The sequence below is a fragment of the Oryzias melastigma genome, linkage group LG4 (genome assembly GCF_002922805.2).
Source record: "Oryzias melastigma strain HK-1 linkage group LG4, ASM292280v2, whole genome shotgun sequence".
Taxonomy (NCBI): Eukaryota; Metazoa; Chordata; class Actinopteri; order Beloniformes; family Adrianichthyidae; genus Oryzias; species Oryzias melastigma.
The window spans coordinates 8,377,677-8,395,325 of record NC_050515.1 but is presented as its reverse complement, the minus strand read 5'-3'; the positions used below and the strand labels follow the sequence as shown (position 1 = coordinate 8,395,325).

Sequence of the window (17,649 nt, the reverse complement as noted above, 5' to 3'; positions counted from 1 at the left end):
ATAAAGAATTACAACAACATACTCTGATTGCTTTCAGCAATCAGACAATTAAAGCAGAGTCTTTGTAGAAAATGTGTCATGAGTGCCCCCTCGTGGCAAGACAGTAAAACTGTTTTTGTAGGGAAAAAAGCAATACAATTTCCACAAATCCCCTAAACTCACAAAAAAAACAACTTCATGCTCAGTCAGATCAGGCACTGGTGAGAACAGTAACCTACCTTCATTGGAGGAACCAGCAGGATGGGGTTGACCATGAGAACCTCGTGGTATTTCTTACAGGGATCATCCTGAAGAGTCCATGTGCTTCGGTACCACTCTGTAGGTGAATACATACACAAAACACACAATGGAACCATAATAATGACATCAGGTATGGGTCGGGAGGAGGATTAGGGTGAACCTGGAGGATTAGTTTATCCCTGAACTAGATTTGCACTGCAGAGCAGAAGATATTTGTGCATTTTTAAGGCCTATTTTTAATCAATATATTGTTTTTGGATGAAATTCTAACTTGATTTTGTACAAATGTACTTATGTTTTGATAAAGCAGTTAGTGTTGACACAATTAATCTCTCTTTCTCTTAAGATGTACTTAAAACTTGTTTTTTTTTGCTAAGATTTACGGTAGTAGTTCTTAAATTGTACTCATCTTTTAACTTGATTTTATGAACAGATTTTTTTCTGTGTGTGTGTTTGGAAGTTTTTATCATGACTCCCGTTTTAATTCTTTATGTATTTAAGTCATTTTGAAGGGTGCTCTGTAACAGGATATGTACTTTATAAATAAAGTTTAATTTGAATTTAGATAAGAAAAGACTTAAGTGTCAAAGTCAATCCCTCCAGTTAATTCTATCCGGCCTTCCAGATCATTTTATTTTATTGCTATTAATGGAGCAATGTTATATTGAGCTCATTTCTAACTTGTATAATTTGACAAAATATATTTTTATGGAGAGTTTATGCAGAATAATATTCCTGCATTTGTGTTATTCATATTTATGTTAAAAAGTTAAAGTTTTAAAGTTTGCATTCTGCTAGCTTTTTAAACTATTTTGGCTTTTACTAAGATCTTTTAGGCCGTTTTGGAGTTTAGCTAATATTTCAGCTACATGCTAGCTGTTTTGGCTAATTTAGGCTTTTTTGTTTTTTAGACTGTTTTGGAATTAGGCTAATATTTACACGGAAGCTGTTTTGGTTAATTTAGGCTTTTTTTAGTATCATGTATTGTGATTGGTCAGTTTAAATACAATATAAATTTATTTCTAGATAGAAAAAATAAAAAGTGACATGCTGAAATAAAGCAGTAAATTTTTTTAAAGAAAAGTAAACAAAAACATGCAGAGAAAAATGAATCAGATGTTTAAGAAGAAGATTGTTGCGGGGTTCTCTTAAGAAGTCCAAATAAAAATCAGCCAAACAGGAGGCAAGCCAGGAGAGATTCCATTGAGTTTTTCTTTTTAATAAAGTCTTTGGGATGTACAAAAATTAAGCAGGGTTGAGGGCAAAATGACAGACACAAAAATAAATCCAAGTTTTTCTCTGGTCACCTTCTGTGTTCAGATTTCAGACTGGCACTTCTTCTGCCTGTTTCTTTTTCAGTTACTCACTGCCATTGTGAGAGAGAAGTACCTCCATTTATACTCCTTCTGGACACTCCCACCCAATTAAGCATTTTACTCAGAATATTAACTTCCAGAAAATACTGCATTTAAACAATCTATTTCAATGAGTTCTTCTTTTAACTTCAGATTCTAATTAACAGTATTTCAATACAATTAATTCATTTAAACTATAACATGAAAAAATAAAGAAACAAAAACCAAACAATTTAAATTAGAAACAGCTGTCTCAAAACTGACATCAAAATTATATAAACAGGAAAAACAAATCCCTCGGTTTGGCTGTCAGTGAAGGTGGGGGGAAAGGGGGCGTGGCTAAGGCGCCGTGCTGCAGAATCGCGGTGAGTAAGTGTTTGTATGTGTGTGTATGCGGAAAACTAGCGATGACCAAGTGTGCACCCGAGGTCTAAACTGTAAGAAATGGAAGATAATTTACAAGATAATGTGGTTGGATAACAGCAGAGTTGGTTTATGACATGGATGCGCGCGCCAGCGTGTAGGTGTGTGCGCTCACTCAGACGGAGGGACAGAGCCGCTCCGTCACAAAGATCAAATTGAGGATGAAGATGAGCAGACAAACGTTCTAAAGGAGAGGATGAAGAGGAGGAAAGGGGAGATGCAAGTTGCACGGAAAATGCAATTGAGACACCAAAACCATCAAGCACAGATAACTTTTCTACGATTCTCCTTCAGTCTGGTCAAAATAACAATATGATCAATTTAAAGACAAAAATTGATGGAACTTTACGAAGAACAAGGAATGCTTGGCCGTCAAAAATATTGGGGGTGGAGGTGACTTAAGTGAAGTAAATGTTCTTTACTGTACATTTACCTTTCAGGCTGTCACTCCAGGTAATTTGCTTCAGTCCTCTGCAATTCTCATAGTCTTTGTCCATCTTTATTAAATTGTTTTTGTGTTCAGCAAAGGCAATCTAAACAAACAATAAAACTTCTTATTTACAAGCCATTTTTAAAAAGCTAGAACCAGAACTGAAGGAGTCACTCTTACCTTATAAAGATAGAACCAGTTCCAGATAATACTGACGAAAAAACAGATGATAAACATTCTTCTAAATTGCAAAAACCAGGAGATGGTGGACCACAACTCGGTAGAGATGATCACTGTTACGATGAGAATAAATATTCCAATCTGAAACAAACGTTCATCACAATGTTAGCATATTTCCAATCAAAAATTTATAAACTTGGATATTTTTTATCTAAGTGATTCCAAATTAAGTCATAAAATGGTTGAAATTATTTTCCTTTAAATATTGCATGTACATTTTTTTGTTTAAAATATATAAATATATACATTTTAAGTACAAGTTCCACGTCATTGAATTTGTGTCATTAGTTAATAAAAAAAAATTTTAATTAAAAAAAAAAAATGGTTTTAAGTGGAGATTTCCCAAATTAATCTCCCATCAAATCAAATGAAGAATTTGTGAATTGAGTTTGAATTTTGTGTTTCAAAAACACGAGTGTAGATGTGTATAGGGAAGTCTAGTTTTGTTAGAAGATAAATTTAAAGTATTTTGGTAAATTGATGGAGTTACCTTTATTACAGTGTCAAGCTCCACGCCAAAAGTGTCCTCAAAACGCCACCTCCAGGCTTCAAAATCATGAGGCCTAAGATCCACCAGAATCTGGCTTAAAGCATTGTCCAGAGCTCCAGTTTTCCACCGATCTTCACCGTCCACCAGTGACTGGATCTCTTTTATGGCTTGTTTGGACAACTTTATGCTGGCGTCATATTTACCATCTTCAGACTGAGAAGGCTAGAGGGAAATGACAAAACAGCTGTTAGAAAGGCAAAAAAAAAATCCAAAACTATTCGATTATGGAATATTTGAAGAGAAAAATAGACAGTCATCATAAACTCACCCCACCAACTCTGTGCACTTCCTTCAGGAGTCTGTTTAGGAACCTCTTGAAAGCAGGATTGCATGACGATTGTTGGGAGATGATGTTGATTTTATTCTTTTGCTCTTTAATCTAAAAGAAATTCAAAATGAGTTTAATTAAGAATTCACCTAAAATAAAAGTCAGAAAAGTTAAATACTTTTTTGAATCATTTCTAATGCTCTAACTGAAGTTCTCCAGGCAATACAATGCAAACTTTTAAGATTTTAGATCTCAAAAAACACAATTTACAAAGTATGAACTGAATGCAGCTGTTTGGGGAAAAGTGAAGGAAACTGAAATGGTTATTTCTAGAAAAATAGAATTAAGTGCTGGCTTAATTCTACGCCATCAGTCGCGCCCACAATTCACAAGCAAATTTCTGATGAACTCCTACTGCTCTGCAGAAACTATATCCTACAAAATGAAAAGTTTTATTTATTTTTTTTTTACTGTATAATTATAAACAAAAGTAAAACTATTTCTTTTTTATCCCACCACATTTCAATTTATTCTCTTTTATGTAATGTTTGTGATATGTTCTGTAGTCAGTCATTATGCTGATGAGATGTTTTTCATCTGCATGTGCCTTAAGTTTCTCTACTCTCCAAACTAAACTGAAATTGTCCAAACTTGTTTCGTTACATTTTTTTGTTTCTTTCTGTCGCAGAGAAAGAGTCTGTCATATATTGCATTTTATAGCATAAAGTTACTTTGCTGCACTTTACATTTTAAATTTCTAATTGTAATAATTCCAATCTTATTGTTTTATTTTATGTTATCATGTTTTGTAATATGCCCTTGTAAAATAAATCTTAGTGGGTTTTATCTGAATAAATAAAGGTTATGAAAAAATAAATTAAAATAAACAAAAACTACATGTAACGGTTTGAAAGTAGATGGAAAATGAACAGAATGGGTCTTTAAAACAGTTTAATAGGAATTACTGTGTATTGTCAATGCAGACTATTACGTTTTTTTTTTTAAATAACCTTTTCCATCAGTTATTTTTGACAAGAAAAAGTGTGCCTTACGCTAAAAAAATGTGCTCTAACACATTAGAAAGCTGCACTTTTAAGTGTCATTTGATTTTACTTATTTCAAGCAGTGATTTACACCATACAATAAAATCACACAAATGTATCAAACTCATAGCTTAAATAATGGTTTGAATGCATATTTTATGCTTCCTTAATAATTGTGCTGTTAAAGCTAATGTTTGAAGGACTAACCTGTTCCAGTAGATCTGTGACATGCTGGTTACATTGGGGCAGCACAGCCTGGTTTGTTTTCTGCTGGGGCTCGTCTTCAGCAATGTCGCGGGTTTGTGACTGTAGGGCGAATATGATTACTTATATATCAAAAAGTCATGTCTAAAGCCACGGTTAGATTTCTAACAAAACATCCCACGTTGACCAACCTCGGAGTTCCTCATTGTTTTGGAGCTGGAGTCGTAGTTTAGCATGTCGAAGGGGTCAAGCCACCCGCCGTTAGCTTGCTGTCCTAACCCGGTCAGACACAGACCGCAGCAAAGAAAAACCAACAGCATCTTATCCGGAGACGATTTCCGAATAACGATGAACTAGCGTCGGCAAGACTAGAATTTCAACCAAACGAAAGTGAGAAGCTAACTACTAGCATAGTTGCGTTTTTGCCCCAGAGTGCCAGAAGTCCCAACTTATATTTTTCTTAAATTCGTTTTTTTTTTTTTTTTTTAAATAAACGTTTTTGCTAGTCACAAAAAATGTTTTAATGCCTTCAAAATAATACAATTCTGCCCGGAACTAACTAGCTAGCACTGGTGGAAAAACGTAAACAAAAAAAGTGGCAATTGTAAATGACGTATACAGAAAAGCCTCCTGGGTAACGTAGTTTATATTCCCTAAATGGCGTTTATACTTTTTGGAATCGTCATTTCCCGCCTCGAATGAATGCGTTTCTTTATATTTATTATTCGTCTATAAATTCAACATATAAGTATAATAAAACTGAAATTAAGCTTAAAATAACAGTGCTGTAAGTAGTTGTTGCAATTGCCTACAAATTGCCGAAAAATAGGTCTAAGTGTCGTGAATAAAAAAAAATAAAATAAAATAGAATAGAATAGAATAGAATAGAATAGAATAGAATAGAATAGAATAGAATAGAATAGAATAGAATAGAATAGAATAAGGATAATTCTAACAACCTAAAACAGGATCAGACAAATTGCATAGAGTTCAAGGTTGATTACTAAGTTGTACAACTACAGGACTATAAAAAATAAATTGATGTCATCATAATATATGTGTAACTATTAAACCATATATTCATTGATTAATGGAAATGCCCATGTTTTAAACACAATATACCTTCTGTTGTGCTAGGCATGTTTACCTTAAAAGTGGGGTCATTTGGACCCCACAAGAGCGCATGCTGAACTTTTCTTCTTTTACCAAGGATTTTTTATCTTCACTGATGTCTGTGCCAGACATATAATCCTGTCCACCTTTGTCGTGGGAGGGGCCACACATCAATGTGAGAGTCGGGTCATCTGGACCCCATATGATAGCACAAGGGTTAAGGTTATTCTGCGACCTCTCCGATTCTCCAACACAAAAAAAGAGAGAGATTCAACCACCAACCTAAATACATTACCATAACCTTGACCAAAAAAACATGTGTTTTAGCAAATATTATTTCAATATTATTTAAAAAATGTTCTTGTAATTTACATTTTTAAAGAACATAATTTGTGTGCTTTACTTTGGAATTTATGACATACATTTTGTTTGGAGCACAAATAGGGTTCAACATTTTAAATTTAGGGTTGCACAGTGGGTCAGTGGTTAGCACTCTTGCATCACAGGAAGAAAATCCTGGTTGAAATCCCAGCAGAGACATTTCTTTGTGGAGTTTGCATGTTTTCTTCATGCATGTGTGGTTTTTCAATGGGCACTCTGACTTCCTCCCACAGTCCAAAAACATGCTTCACATATTAACTGGTTATTCTACTCCTAGGTGTGTGTGTGTATAGGAGTCACTGTGTGCCCTGAAACAAACTGGTATCCTCTAAAGGGTGTACCCCATCTTTACCCAGCAGTAGCCGGTACAGGCTCTGGCATTCCCATGACCCCGACAGAGATATAGCAGATTAAGACAATAAACAGATGGAACTCCTGTTCAGTTTTCAGAACCAAGATTTATTTGCCATTTTAAAAAAAACCCTAGATATCCATAAAAATACAACACACTTGATTACACTTTATTAATACCTGATAGAAAGTAATTTAAACATCAGAGTCACGATTAATATAAAAAAAAAATCATTTAAATTCAACTTTAAATAAAAAATCAATAGTTTTGATTTGTTGAAAAATGTTTTACAATTTTTAATAAAACATTACTTAAAAGTTTCAGGTGTGCAAAGCACCAATTAGCATCAATATATTACTATTTCAGCACATTTAACCACAAAATATTACCCAAACTTTTCCTGATTATCTTAAAACTGGTAACCAAATACCCCCTCACTCGTTAACTTGTTAAAAAAATCCCTCTTGTGTTTATTATTTGAACTTTTGAAAAACTGGCTCTGCAGCAAGCGCTAACGGATAATGGTAAACAGCATACACTGATATAACGCTTCTCCGTCTCTCTGTTCCAAAGTGTTTTGTGGTCAAGTTGGTAGCATCGTCTAATGAAGTTCATGAAAGATTTTAAAAACATTTTTTTGTTGCAATATGTTGATAGAAAATATATAAATCTAAAAAAGCTTAAACACACTTTAGAGTTTTATGTTGCGTTTAAAAAATGCAGGTAAATGTATCTATTTTAAATATATTACAAAATCCTAATTTAATTTGTGTACACGACAAAAGAGGGTTACATAGTACTTTATACTGAACAAACACTTGAATTTGCTTGCATGCTGTTTTGACAGAACTCACATGATCTTCTTGAACTCAAGGCTGCCTTTTTGACGTCTCTAAATTGGATTTGGTCTTTGATGATTTTTACTGAACTGTGTTAGCATTGTCTCCACTTGTTTCCACGCCATTTGCTTGTTGTGACTGCTGGTGAGAGTCCACCTCATTGGGTCCGTTCTGGCGAGCAGATCTCAGCGTCTCCACGATGGGTGGCTCTCGCCTCCAATGAATAATGGTCCTGTCTGCTCTAGTGTCATTGGCTTGATTCCTTTGGACAAACTCCAGTGCAGATTTAGCACTTACTTCATCATAAACGTGAACTTCAATCATCCTAGGATTTGGCTGTGGGTGCTCAATGACTGGATGAGGTGTCTCCCTTTGAGACTGACGAAAAAATGCAAGGATGCCATGCTGGAAAACTGCCTGTACAAGGCTATACATAAACACCTGTGACAGAGCCAAATGCATGTGTGAGGTACAGATTTCAGTCAATTTATTTATTATTGAACGTTGTCCTTACCAAAGTTAGGAGGGTCGTAGCGATGAGAACTGGGATCTGCAGAGTAACTGGCAGATCTTTCAGGAGGGCTCGAAGAAACTCACTAAATCCCTGACCAAAGGGCTTCAAAAATTCAGTGATACAGGTTGCAAGTGTAAAAACAACAGCCTAAAAAATAAAAAATATGATATATGATTTACATTGTGATTGTAAAACTTTCCAGCATGCTCCTATCTGTCCATCCCCAACAAGCAACCAACACTGAATTAAAGCAAAGCAGGGATTTGTTAGAAAATGTCAGAAATAATCTTAAAAATGTACACATTTTGCAAGGTATAAACTTAAATTAAAGTTTTTTAAGTAAAGAATTTAAGTTTTTATATCTAATAATCAATCAGCCTCAGATGAAAAATCATAAGCTCTGCCCCAAGTGTTGAAAAGACCAATCTGATCTAATATGGGATCTTTACAGAGACCATTTTAAGGTTTTACCTTTGACACTGATGAGAACAGAAACCCACCTTGATAGGAGGAACCAGCAGGAAAGGGTCAACTATGAGAACTTTGTAGTATTTCTCACAAGGGTCATCTTGAAGAGTCCATGTGCTTCTGTACCACTCTGTAGCACAGAAACATCTCCAAATGTACAAAAAGACACACTACGACAGCTTGAGAATAGTATAGGTCAGGTGGGTTAGAAGCTGCTCCTATATATTTTTTTTAAACTTTTTTTTGCATTTTTTCATCAATTTTCAGCTTGCTTTGTACAACTGTTGTTGTGTTTTGATGAAGCTGTTTGTGGTGACACAATTTCCTGGTATTACAGCAGATCTGGAATGAGCTAAATAATGATTTTAGCTCATAATTTAAGCATGATCTAGCCCTAAAGCCTTCTTATGATTACTGAATTACTTAGTAAAAAAAAAAAGGTGAAGTAAATGTTGTAAGTTTACCTTTCAGGCTATCAATCCATGTAATTTTCTTCAGCCCACTGCATTTCTCATAGATGTTTTCCATCTTTATTAAATTATTTTTGTGCTCAGCAAAGGCAATCTGGACAAAAAAAAAATATTTTTTTATTTACAAACCATTAAAAAAGAGAAAAAGCTGAAGGAGTCCCTCTTACCTTATAAAGATAGAACCAGTTCCAGATAATACTGACCAAAAAACAAATTAATAACATACTTTTAATGGGCAAAAACCTGAAGGTGGTTGACGACGCAAAAATGCTTGCCATTGCGATCAGAATATATATTCCAATCTGAAACAAAGAGAGGTTCTTCACAATTTGAGCATAATTTAAAATACCACAAATATTAACTAGGATGGGTTTGGAAAAAACTAATTAACCATTCTCATTAATCTTTTTTCCTCTAAATTATTTTTGTACGTTTTTTAAAGGGAAAAAATGTCCTTCAGTTCATTTTTTATTCAAAAATATGTAATATTCATGATACAAGCTCTATTGTTGACATGATGTTACTAATTATAGAAAAAAAAGTAATTGCAAAAAATTGATTTTAAGAGAAGATATGGAAAATAAACTAATATATATTAAAATCACATCAAATCGATGGAAGAATATGTATGTAAATACTGAGAATTAATATCATGACATGATACTGTACTTTAGTTAATTTATTTAAAATGGGTCAGTTTAGCTGCTTGTATTTCTGAAGCTTTATTTAATTAAAAGGTATTCGTCAGTGTTTCTGCTCAGTAAATCAGTGCAGATTGAGCCACCACTTTGTAGAAAACATGACTGTGGATATGAAAAACAAAGTCTAAGTTTTCATTAGATGTAAAAAAAATCTGTTAAATGGATGGAGTTACCTTTTTTACAGTGTCAAACTCTACATCAATTATGTCCTCAAAAAGCCACATTCTGGCTTCCTCACTGTGAGGTCTCACATCCACCAGAATCTGACTGATGGCCTGGTCCAGAGCCCCTGGAGTCAACCGGTCTTTATCTTCCAGAAATGACTGGATCTCTGCTATGGCTTGTTTGGACAACTTAATTTTGGCATCATATATACCATCTTCAGGCTGAGAAGGCTGGAGGGAAATGAGAAAATGGCTGTTAGAATGGTATAAAATATTTAAATGTCTCAATTATAACATGTTTTTGTTGTATTTAAAGTAGCAACATTCAAAATATACTCCCAGTCAAAGAGAAGAATCGAACAAATTCATCTTTGTACAAGTAATACTCAAGATCATGGACTCACGCTATCAAATTTGTTAACTTCATTCAGGAGTCTGTTAAGGAACCTTTTGAAAACAGGATGGCATGAAGGTTGCTGGGAAATGGTCTTGATTTGATTCTTTTGCTCTTCAGTCTGCAAGAAAATCAAAAAAAGATTCAATAAAGTTATTTTAATATAAGTCAAAAGAGCTAAACATAATTAATGATGTTACTAAACATCTGTCAGCAATCAAATACAAACTTTAAACATTAAGAATCTATAAAGGGAGGGTCATCATTTACAGGAATGACAGCTGTTTCTAGAAAAATATAAGTAAAAGTTAAAATAGAATCAGATCTGAGTTTCATCACTCAAATTAAAAACAGTGTTTATAACGTGTTTAGAACAGCAGTACGCAACTCTTAATATCTAAAGACCCATTTGGGTCGATTTCCCAGTGACCGCAACCCAGTAGGAGCCACACATCCTTTAGAAAAATAAAACACTACTTTGTAGTGTTTTTTTATTTATTTTTTATGAGAAATATAAATAAACTATTATTTTTCGGCATAAACAAAACAAACTTTAAGAGAAAATTGATTTTCCCCCCTAAATATGAAACAGTTTATAACCAAGGTTCACAAGACTTCCTTTCAAAATAAAAGACTTCCTGTGTCACACAGGCTAATCTTGATGGGTCAAATTTAATGGTAGGTTGTGTAATGTCAGCAATGAAAAATAAAAAATAAAACTTTGATTTTTAAATATTTGTGGTGCTGTGTAGCCAGAAATTCATAAATCTATCTAAAATTAAAATAGAGCTAATAAGTGGAATTTTTGTAACCATGAGTCACACTTAAACCACTAGAATTTGTCAAAGTGTTAAATTCTCGATTATCAAACTACTACGACTACTGTGTCTTGGAGGCTCGCAGGGAGTGAAGTTATTTTACTTTTTTAAACTTTATTTTGTAGTTACTTTTTAAAAATACAAGTTTTGTATTTTTCTTGAACCAGAGCCACAATGGAGTGGTAGAAGAGCCAGACGTGGCTCTGGAGCTGATGGTTGCAGGACCCCTGGTTTAGAGCTACGAGGAGGAAAGTTCCTGAATTCTCTGTATGGAAAGAAAATAGACTCATTGGTGCGTAATTCTTGATTTGTAACTCATTATGTGTGTAATTCCAATGCACACTTAAATATGAAAAAAATACAGATGCAAACTTCAGTTTACATACCCACAACTTGAGGTTACAGTACACCAAGTTAAAACTAACTACAAATTTGATACTTCTTTTGTTATATACAGTTCAGGCTCTATATCCAATTAAAAATCCAGAATTTCAGATATTTTTCAATAGTGCATTAACTATTAATTCATTCATTTTATTTAAGAATGTCCATTGTTTGTAATATTCTAAAGCTAAGCTGCACAGCAGCTGAAATTTAGCTGGAAATACACATAATACAGTAATTTTGAGGATAAAAACAAAATGATTCAGATCAAAGATCTCATTATTAACCATTTGATGTATGCTGATGATATAGTAGTGATGAGTCCGACTTAGCACTCCTGGTCTTCAACAATTGCTAAGCATCTGTTCAGGTTATTGGCTTGATAATGACACATTTAATGTACAAGAAAGTGATCAATATAAAAGTGCTTTAAAATAGAGTTAAACAGGGATTGAAATGTATTTATTTTTTATATTAAATCATCAAATGTGTTTTCAAAATGCATGACCAAATTTTACATTAAATTCTCACTTGTATTATGCTTTTTTTTCCCTAAATTTACGGCACCAAAAGACTAAAATGCAGTTCATTTTGCTTTATTTAACAGTTTGATTTAAAAAATGTATGATTGAATATGATTGCTTTCATGTTGACCAACCTCAGCAGGGTTCCTCGATGATTTAGTCTCTTCTGAATCGTAGAAGTCCCACTCAGCGTTAACTTGCTGTCCCAAAAGGGACAGCAGGCACAGACTGATGTACAGCAAACCCAACTGGACCATTTTCTCTGGAGAAAATCTACTAGTGACGATCGACTGGAGTAAAAAAAAAAAAAAAAAAAACAGATCTGTTGGTTGCAGAAATATGATTGCTGGGTAGAAAATGTACACAGAACAAGTACAGCAAGTCTTCATCCCATTTATCGTTAACCTACCAAACCAGATTTTTGTTCAACAATTCAACAAAGCACGTTTTGCAACACTCACCAGCCACTTTATTAGATACACCTTGCTAGTACTGGGTTGGACCCACTTCTGCCTTCAGAACAAACCTAATCCTTGGTGGCGTAGAATCAACAAGGTTGCTGGAAACCTTTCTGTCTATATTGACATGATACCATCACACATTGCCTTGGATTTGTCGACTGAACATCCATGATCCACCACATCCCGAAGGATCTCTATTGGATTAGGATCTGGTGACTCTGGAGGTCATTTGAGTCCAGTGAACCCGTCATGTTCATGACCAGTCTGACATGATTCCAGCTTTATGACGCTGCGTCTTATTCTGCATCAGAAGATGGTCATAAAGGGGTGGATATGGTCAGTAACAATACTCGGCTAGGAAGTGGTGTTGTAATCATGCTTAATTGGGGCCCAAAATATCCCCCACACCATTATACTGCCACCACCAACCCAAACCGTTGATACAAGGCAGGTTGGATCCATGCTTTCAAGTTTTTGACACCATTTTCTGCCAATACCATCCAAATGTGGCAGCAGAAATGTAGACTCATCAGACCAGACAACGTTTTACAATCTTCTATTGTCCAATTTTGGTGAGTTTGTGTGAATTGTAGCCAGTTTCCTGCTATTTATTAGTTGACAGGAGTGACACCGTGATGGTCTTCTGCTGCCAACAACCATCTCTAGAGTTTTGGGTGAACATTTTTGCAGATCAGCAGTTTCTAAAATTCTCAGTCCAGTCCTGGCACCAACAACGACACCACGCTCAAAGTCGCTTTAAACATTTTCTTCCTCATTCTGACGCTCGCTTTGAACTGCAGCAGATCTTCTTTCATTTTTACATGCATAAATCCATTGAGTTGCTGCCAAGTGGTTGGCTGATGATAAAAAAGAAGAAGAGTGCAGCATTTTGAAATGCTCCAAAATACAACTTAGGACTACTCAAAAAAATTGAGGTAAGCACAAGGAACCCATATTTGCATAAAAATATGCAACAAGTATATTTCATTCATTCATTCATCTTCCAGACCGCTTTTTCCCTTTCGGGGTCGCGGGGGTGCCGAAGCCTATCCCGGCTACTGATGGGCGAAGGCGGGGTACACCCTGGACAGGTCGCCAGTCTGTCTCAGGGCCTCAATCACACACCCATTCACTCTCACATTCACACCTAGGGACAATTTAGAGTCACCAATTAACCTATGAAGCATGTTTTTGGACGGTGGGAGGAAGCCGGAGTCCCCGGTGAAAACCCACGCATGCACGGGGAGAACATGCAAACTCCACACAGAAAGGTCCCAGCCGGGAGTCGAACCGGGGCCTTCTCGCTGTGAGGCGAGAGCGCTAACCACTGCGCCACCGTGCAGCCCGCAACAAGTATAAAAAAGTAAAATTCATGTTCCTGGGTTAAATAGAATCTCCAAATAAATGTGCGTATAACTCAATTCGTGACAAAAGAATAATATCTTTATTAATATTAACAGGAGTTACTACCTGAAAAAATGTTGCATTAATAATCTAAGTCAATGAAATACACAAAAAACTCTCACATAACATTTTTAGAAATGTATAATTGCAATAACTCCCCTGAACCTACACTCTACCTTTTCTATGATTGTGCATTTTTTGAGCTCTAAAACTATTCATAAAGAGTAAATTAAAAAGGGTCCTAAATTTTAAATAAACCTTTATTAGATTTGGTAATAAAAACAAAGAAAATACTGGTAATTTACTCATTTTTAAAACCCAAATTGTATTTGTATAAATTCAAATATAATTTTTTTACTTCAAATTTCTTATTCATGTCCTGTGCTGTAATAATTTTGTGTTGAAATATTATAGTTAATGTTCTGTTAGGGATGCACTTGTCTGCATGTCCTGTAAATGTGTTTATATTCAATAGTTTAAAAAAAAAATCTCAATTTTCATTTCCAGCTCACTTATCTTTTCACAAGTACACCCAGGATTAATACCAATAATATAGTGTAAATAGAATCATTTATTTTTATGCTGTAGTTTTAGAAAATAATTTTGTTTCACAACAGTTGGTATAATGAATTAGGTCAAAAACCTTTCATGTGTTGACTTATATTCATAGAAAATAAGAACTCCAGAAGTTAATTTAACAGTAAAATATTTATGGCAAATGAGTATTTGTTATTTACAAAATTAAAGTGGAGAAAAAAAACATGTCTTGCAACAAAAATTGTAGATCTGATGAGTGAAAGCACTTCCTAGGAAGGAAACAAACTCCACCTTTAAAAGATGCATGAAGAAAATGAACCAAGTTCTGGAAGCTGAACAAATATCAAGCTGACAAAATATAGATCAAAGTTAATTTTTTCCAAATAGTAGGAGAATTTTAAATCAGAAACCCACAGAACCAGAAAGGCCTCACTGTAAAACATGAAGAGTTTTATTTTCCTTTCCTCCCTTTACCGCCCTTCACTCCTCTTTTGGAATGTCTTCCTTTTCCTTTCCCTTTGCCTCCTTTAGCGTGTTGTTTTTTTCTCTGCATTCCTCGCATGTCCTTCTTCATGCGACCATCCACGACCTTGAAGACTCCCTTGACTCCAGGAGGTCTTCTCACCTTCTTGCCTGCTCCTTTTTTGGTTACAACGTATGTCACTTCTCTCTTTTCCTTCCCCAAGCCAGCTTTCTTGTAGATACTGATAGAAACAACAACAGTAAAAACAAACATATTATTTATTGGCGACATGAAAATGTCCTGTTGTCTCTAAAATGCCACCAGGTACCTCTTCTCACGTTCAGAGATGTCCACAGTGTTGACGACGGCCTCTGCTTTCTTCTTGGCCTGCTCCATCTTCTTTAACGTCTAAAATGGTCACAAAAGGATTCGGTTTTGACCTCACATCTCTTAAAAGTAATAGATGATTTTACTAAATCGTATTAAATTACACAGAAAAAAACTGGAATACATATATATATATAGTATAATAAAACTGAAATTAAGCTTAAAATAACAGTGCTGTAAGTAGTTGTTGCAAATGCCTACAAATTGCCGAAAAATAAGTCTAAGTGTCATGAATAGAATAGAATAGAATAGAATAGAATAGAATAGAATAGAATAAAATAAAATAAAATAAGGATAATTCTAACAACCCAAAACAGGATCAGACAAATGCATAGAGTTCAAGGTTGATTACGTTGTACAACTACAGGACTATAAAAAATTAATTGATGTCATCATCAGGGTGTAGCGCATCTTTACCCAGCAGTAGCCGGTACAGGCTCTGGCATTCCCATGACCCCTACAGAGATATAGCAGATTAAGACAATAAACAGATGGAACTCCTGTTCAGTTTTCAGAACCAAGATTTATTCGCCATTTTAAAAAATTCCCTAGATATCCATAAAAATACAACACACTTGATTACACTTTATTAATACCTGATAGAAAGTAATTTAAACATCAGAGTCACGATTAATATAAAAAAAATCATTTAAATTCAACTTTAAATTAAAAATCAACAGTTTTGTTTGTTGAAAAATGTTTTACAATTTTCAATAAAACATTAAAAACTTTCAGGTGTGCAAAGCACCAATTACCATCAATATAATACTATTTGAGCACAATTAACCACAAAATATTTCCACAACTTTTCCTGATTATCTTAAAACTGGTAACTTTTAAAGAAAAATACCCCCTCACTCGTTAACTTGTTAAAAATATCCCCTTTGTATTTATTATTTGAACTTTTGAAAAACTGGCTCTGCAGCAAGCGCTAACGGATAATGGTAAACAGCATACACTGATATAACGCTTCTCCGTCTCTCTGTTCCAAAGTGTTTTGTGGTCAAGTTGGTAGCATCGTCTCCTGGAGTTCATGAAAGATTTTAAAAACATTTTTTGTTCCAATATGTTGATAGAAAATATATAAATCTAAAAAAGCTTAAACACACTTAAGAGTTTTATGTTGCGTTTAAAAAATGCAGGTAAATGTATCTATTTCAAATATATTACAAAATCCTAATTTACTTTGTGTACACGACAAAAGAGGGTTACATAGTACTTTATACTGAACAAATACTTGAATTTGCTTGCATGTTGTTTTGACAGAACTCACATGATCTTCTTGAACTCAAGGCTGCCTTTTTGACGCCTCAAAATTGAATTTGGTCTTTGATGATTTGTACTGAACTGTGTTAGCATTGTCTCCACTTGTTTCCACGCCATTTGCTTGTTGTGACTGCTGGTGAGAGTCCACCTCATTGGGTCCGTTCTGGCGAGCAGATCTCAGCGTCTCCACGATGGGTGGCTCTCGCCTCCAATGAATAATGGTCCTGTCTGCTCTAGTGTCATTGGCTTGATTCCTTTGGACAAACTCCAGTGCAGATTTAGCACTTACTTCATCATAAACGTGAACTTCAATCATCCTAGGATTTGGCTGTGGGTGCTCAATGACTGGATGAGGTGTCTCCCTTTGAGACTGACGAAAAAATGCAAGGATGCCATGCTGGAAAACTGCCTGTACAAGGCTATACATAAACACCTGTGACAGAGCCAAATGCATGTGTGAGGTACAGATTTCAGTCAATTTATTTATTATTGAACGTTGTCCTTACCAAAGTTAGGAGGGTCGTAGCGATGAGAACTGGGATCTGCAGAGTAACTGGCAGATCTTTCAGGAGGGCTCGAAGAAACTCACTGTGTCACAAACAGGCAGACAGCTGGTTCCACGTGCAGCAGGTTTATTAATAGTCCGCAGAATAAGCAGGGTCAGACAGGCAGAGGTCATACACGGGCATGGGATCATCCGAGACGAGCGAGAAGATGAGTCAGAGTCCAGGCGAGGGTCAGGGGCAGGTGGCAGGCAATCAGACTAGCAGGGTCGGAGGCAGAAGGTCAGGTCCAGGAGTAAACGCTCAGAGATGCATGCAAGGTGACACAAACAAAACTTCGCAGAGAGTGAAGTGTGGAGCCAGACTATATGCTGAGGAGGTGATGAGGTGATGGGAAACAGCTGATGCTGATGAGTCCAGGAGATGGCAGGTGGTGAGCTCAAAACTCTGGTGAGCGCTCCCTCTGGTGACTGGAGATGGTAGCAGCGCGTTGCTCCATGACAGAGCCCCCCCCCCTGCGAGCGGCTCCGGAAGCGAGGAACCCTCCGACGCCGAGGTCGTCCACGGGTTTGGGGAGCAGGCCTGTCTGGGTGGCAATGGTGGAACTCACCGATCAGGGAGGGGTCAAGGATGTCATCTGCGGTGACCCAGGAGCGTTCTTCTGGGCCGTACCCCTCCCAATCCACCAGATACTGAAGCCGACCCCCCCGGCGCCGGGAGTCCAGGAGCTCCTTGACGAGGTAGGCCGCCTCA

The 17,649-nt window shown here is 35.8% G+C and overlaps 1 protein-coding gene and 1 non-coding gene across 3 annotated transcripts in view; both read right to left on the bottom strand.

Moving 5' to 3' along the window:
• clcc1 (chloride channel CLIC-like 1) overlaps positions 1-5,489 on the bottom strand; it is a 7,710-nt gene extending 2,221 nt beyond the window's left edge. Inside the window, exons 1-7 of the mRNA XM_024279364.2 lie at positions 4,945-5,489; positions 4,757-4,855; positions 3,507-3,617; positions 3,179-3,400; positions 2,629-2,769; positions 2,452-2,551; positions 219-316 (exon numbers count right to left, since the gene is read on the bottom strand). Coding sequence (XP_024135132.1) covers positions 219-316; positions 2,452-2,551; positions 2,629-2,769; positions 3,179-3,400; positions 3,507-3,617; positions 4,757-4,855; positions 4,945-5,073 — 900 coding nt within the window. The 5' untranslated portion in view covers positions 5,074-5,489. The remainder of the gene's footprint in view (positions 1-218; positions 317-2,451; positions 2,552-2,628; positions 2,770-3,178; positions 3,401-3,506; positions 3,618-4,756; positions 4,856-4,944) is intronic.
• A 1,281-nt stretch (positions 5,490-6,770) lies between these two features.
• Positions 6,771-9,176, bottom strand: LOC112150724. Of its 2 annotated transcripts, none has more exons than XR_004947731.1 (3): positions 8,453-9,176; positions 7,953-8,099; positions 6,771-7,879 (listed from the first exon to the last, which is right to left on the bottom strand). It is a non-coding gene; the product is annotated as an uncharacterized LOC112150724 (transcript). The 2 variants fall into 2 exon arrangements; XR_004947732.1 differs by having other exon boundaries at positions 7,953-8,984; positions 9,058-9,171.
• Positions 9,177-17,649: the final 8,473 nt, after the last annotated feature.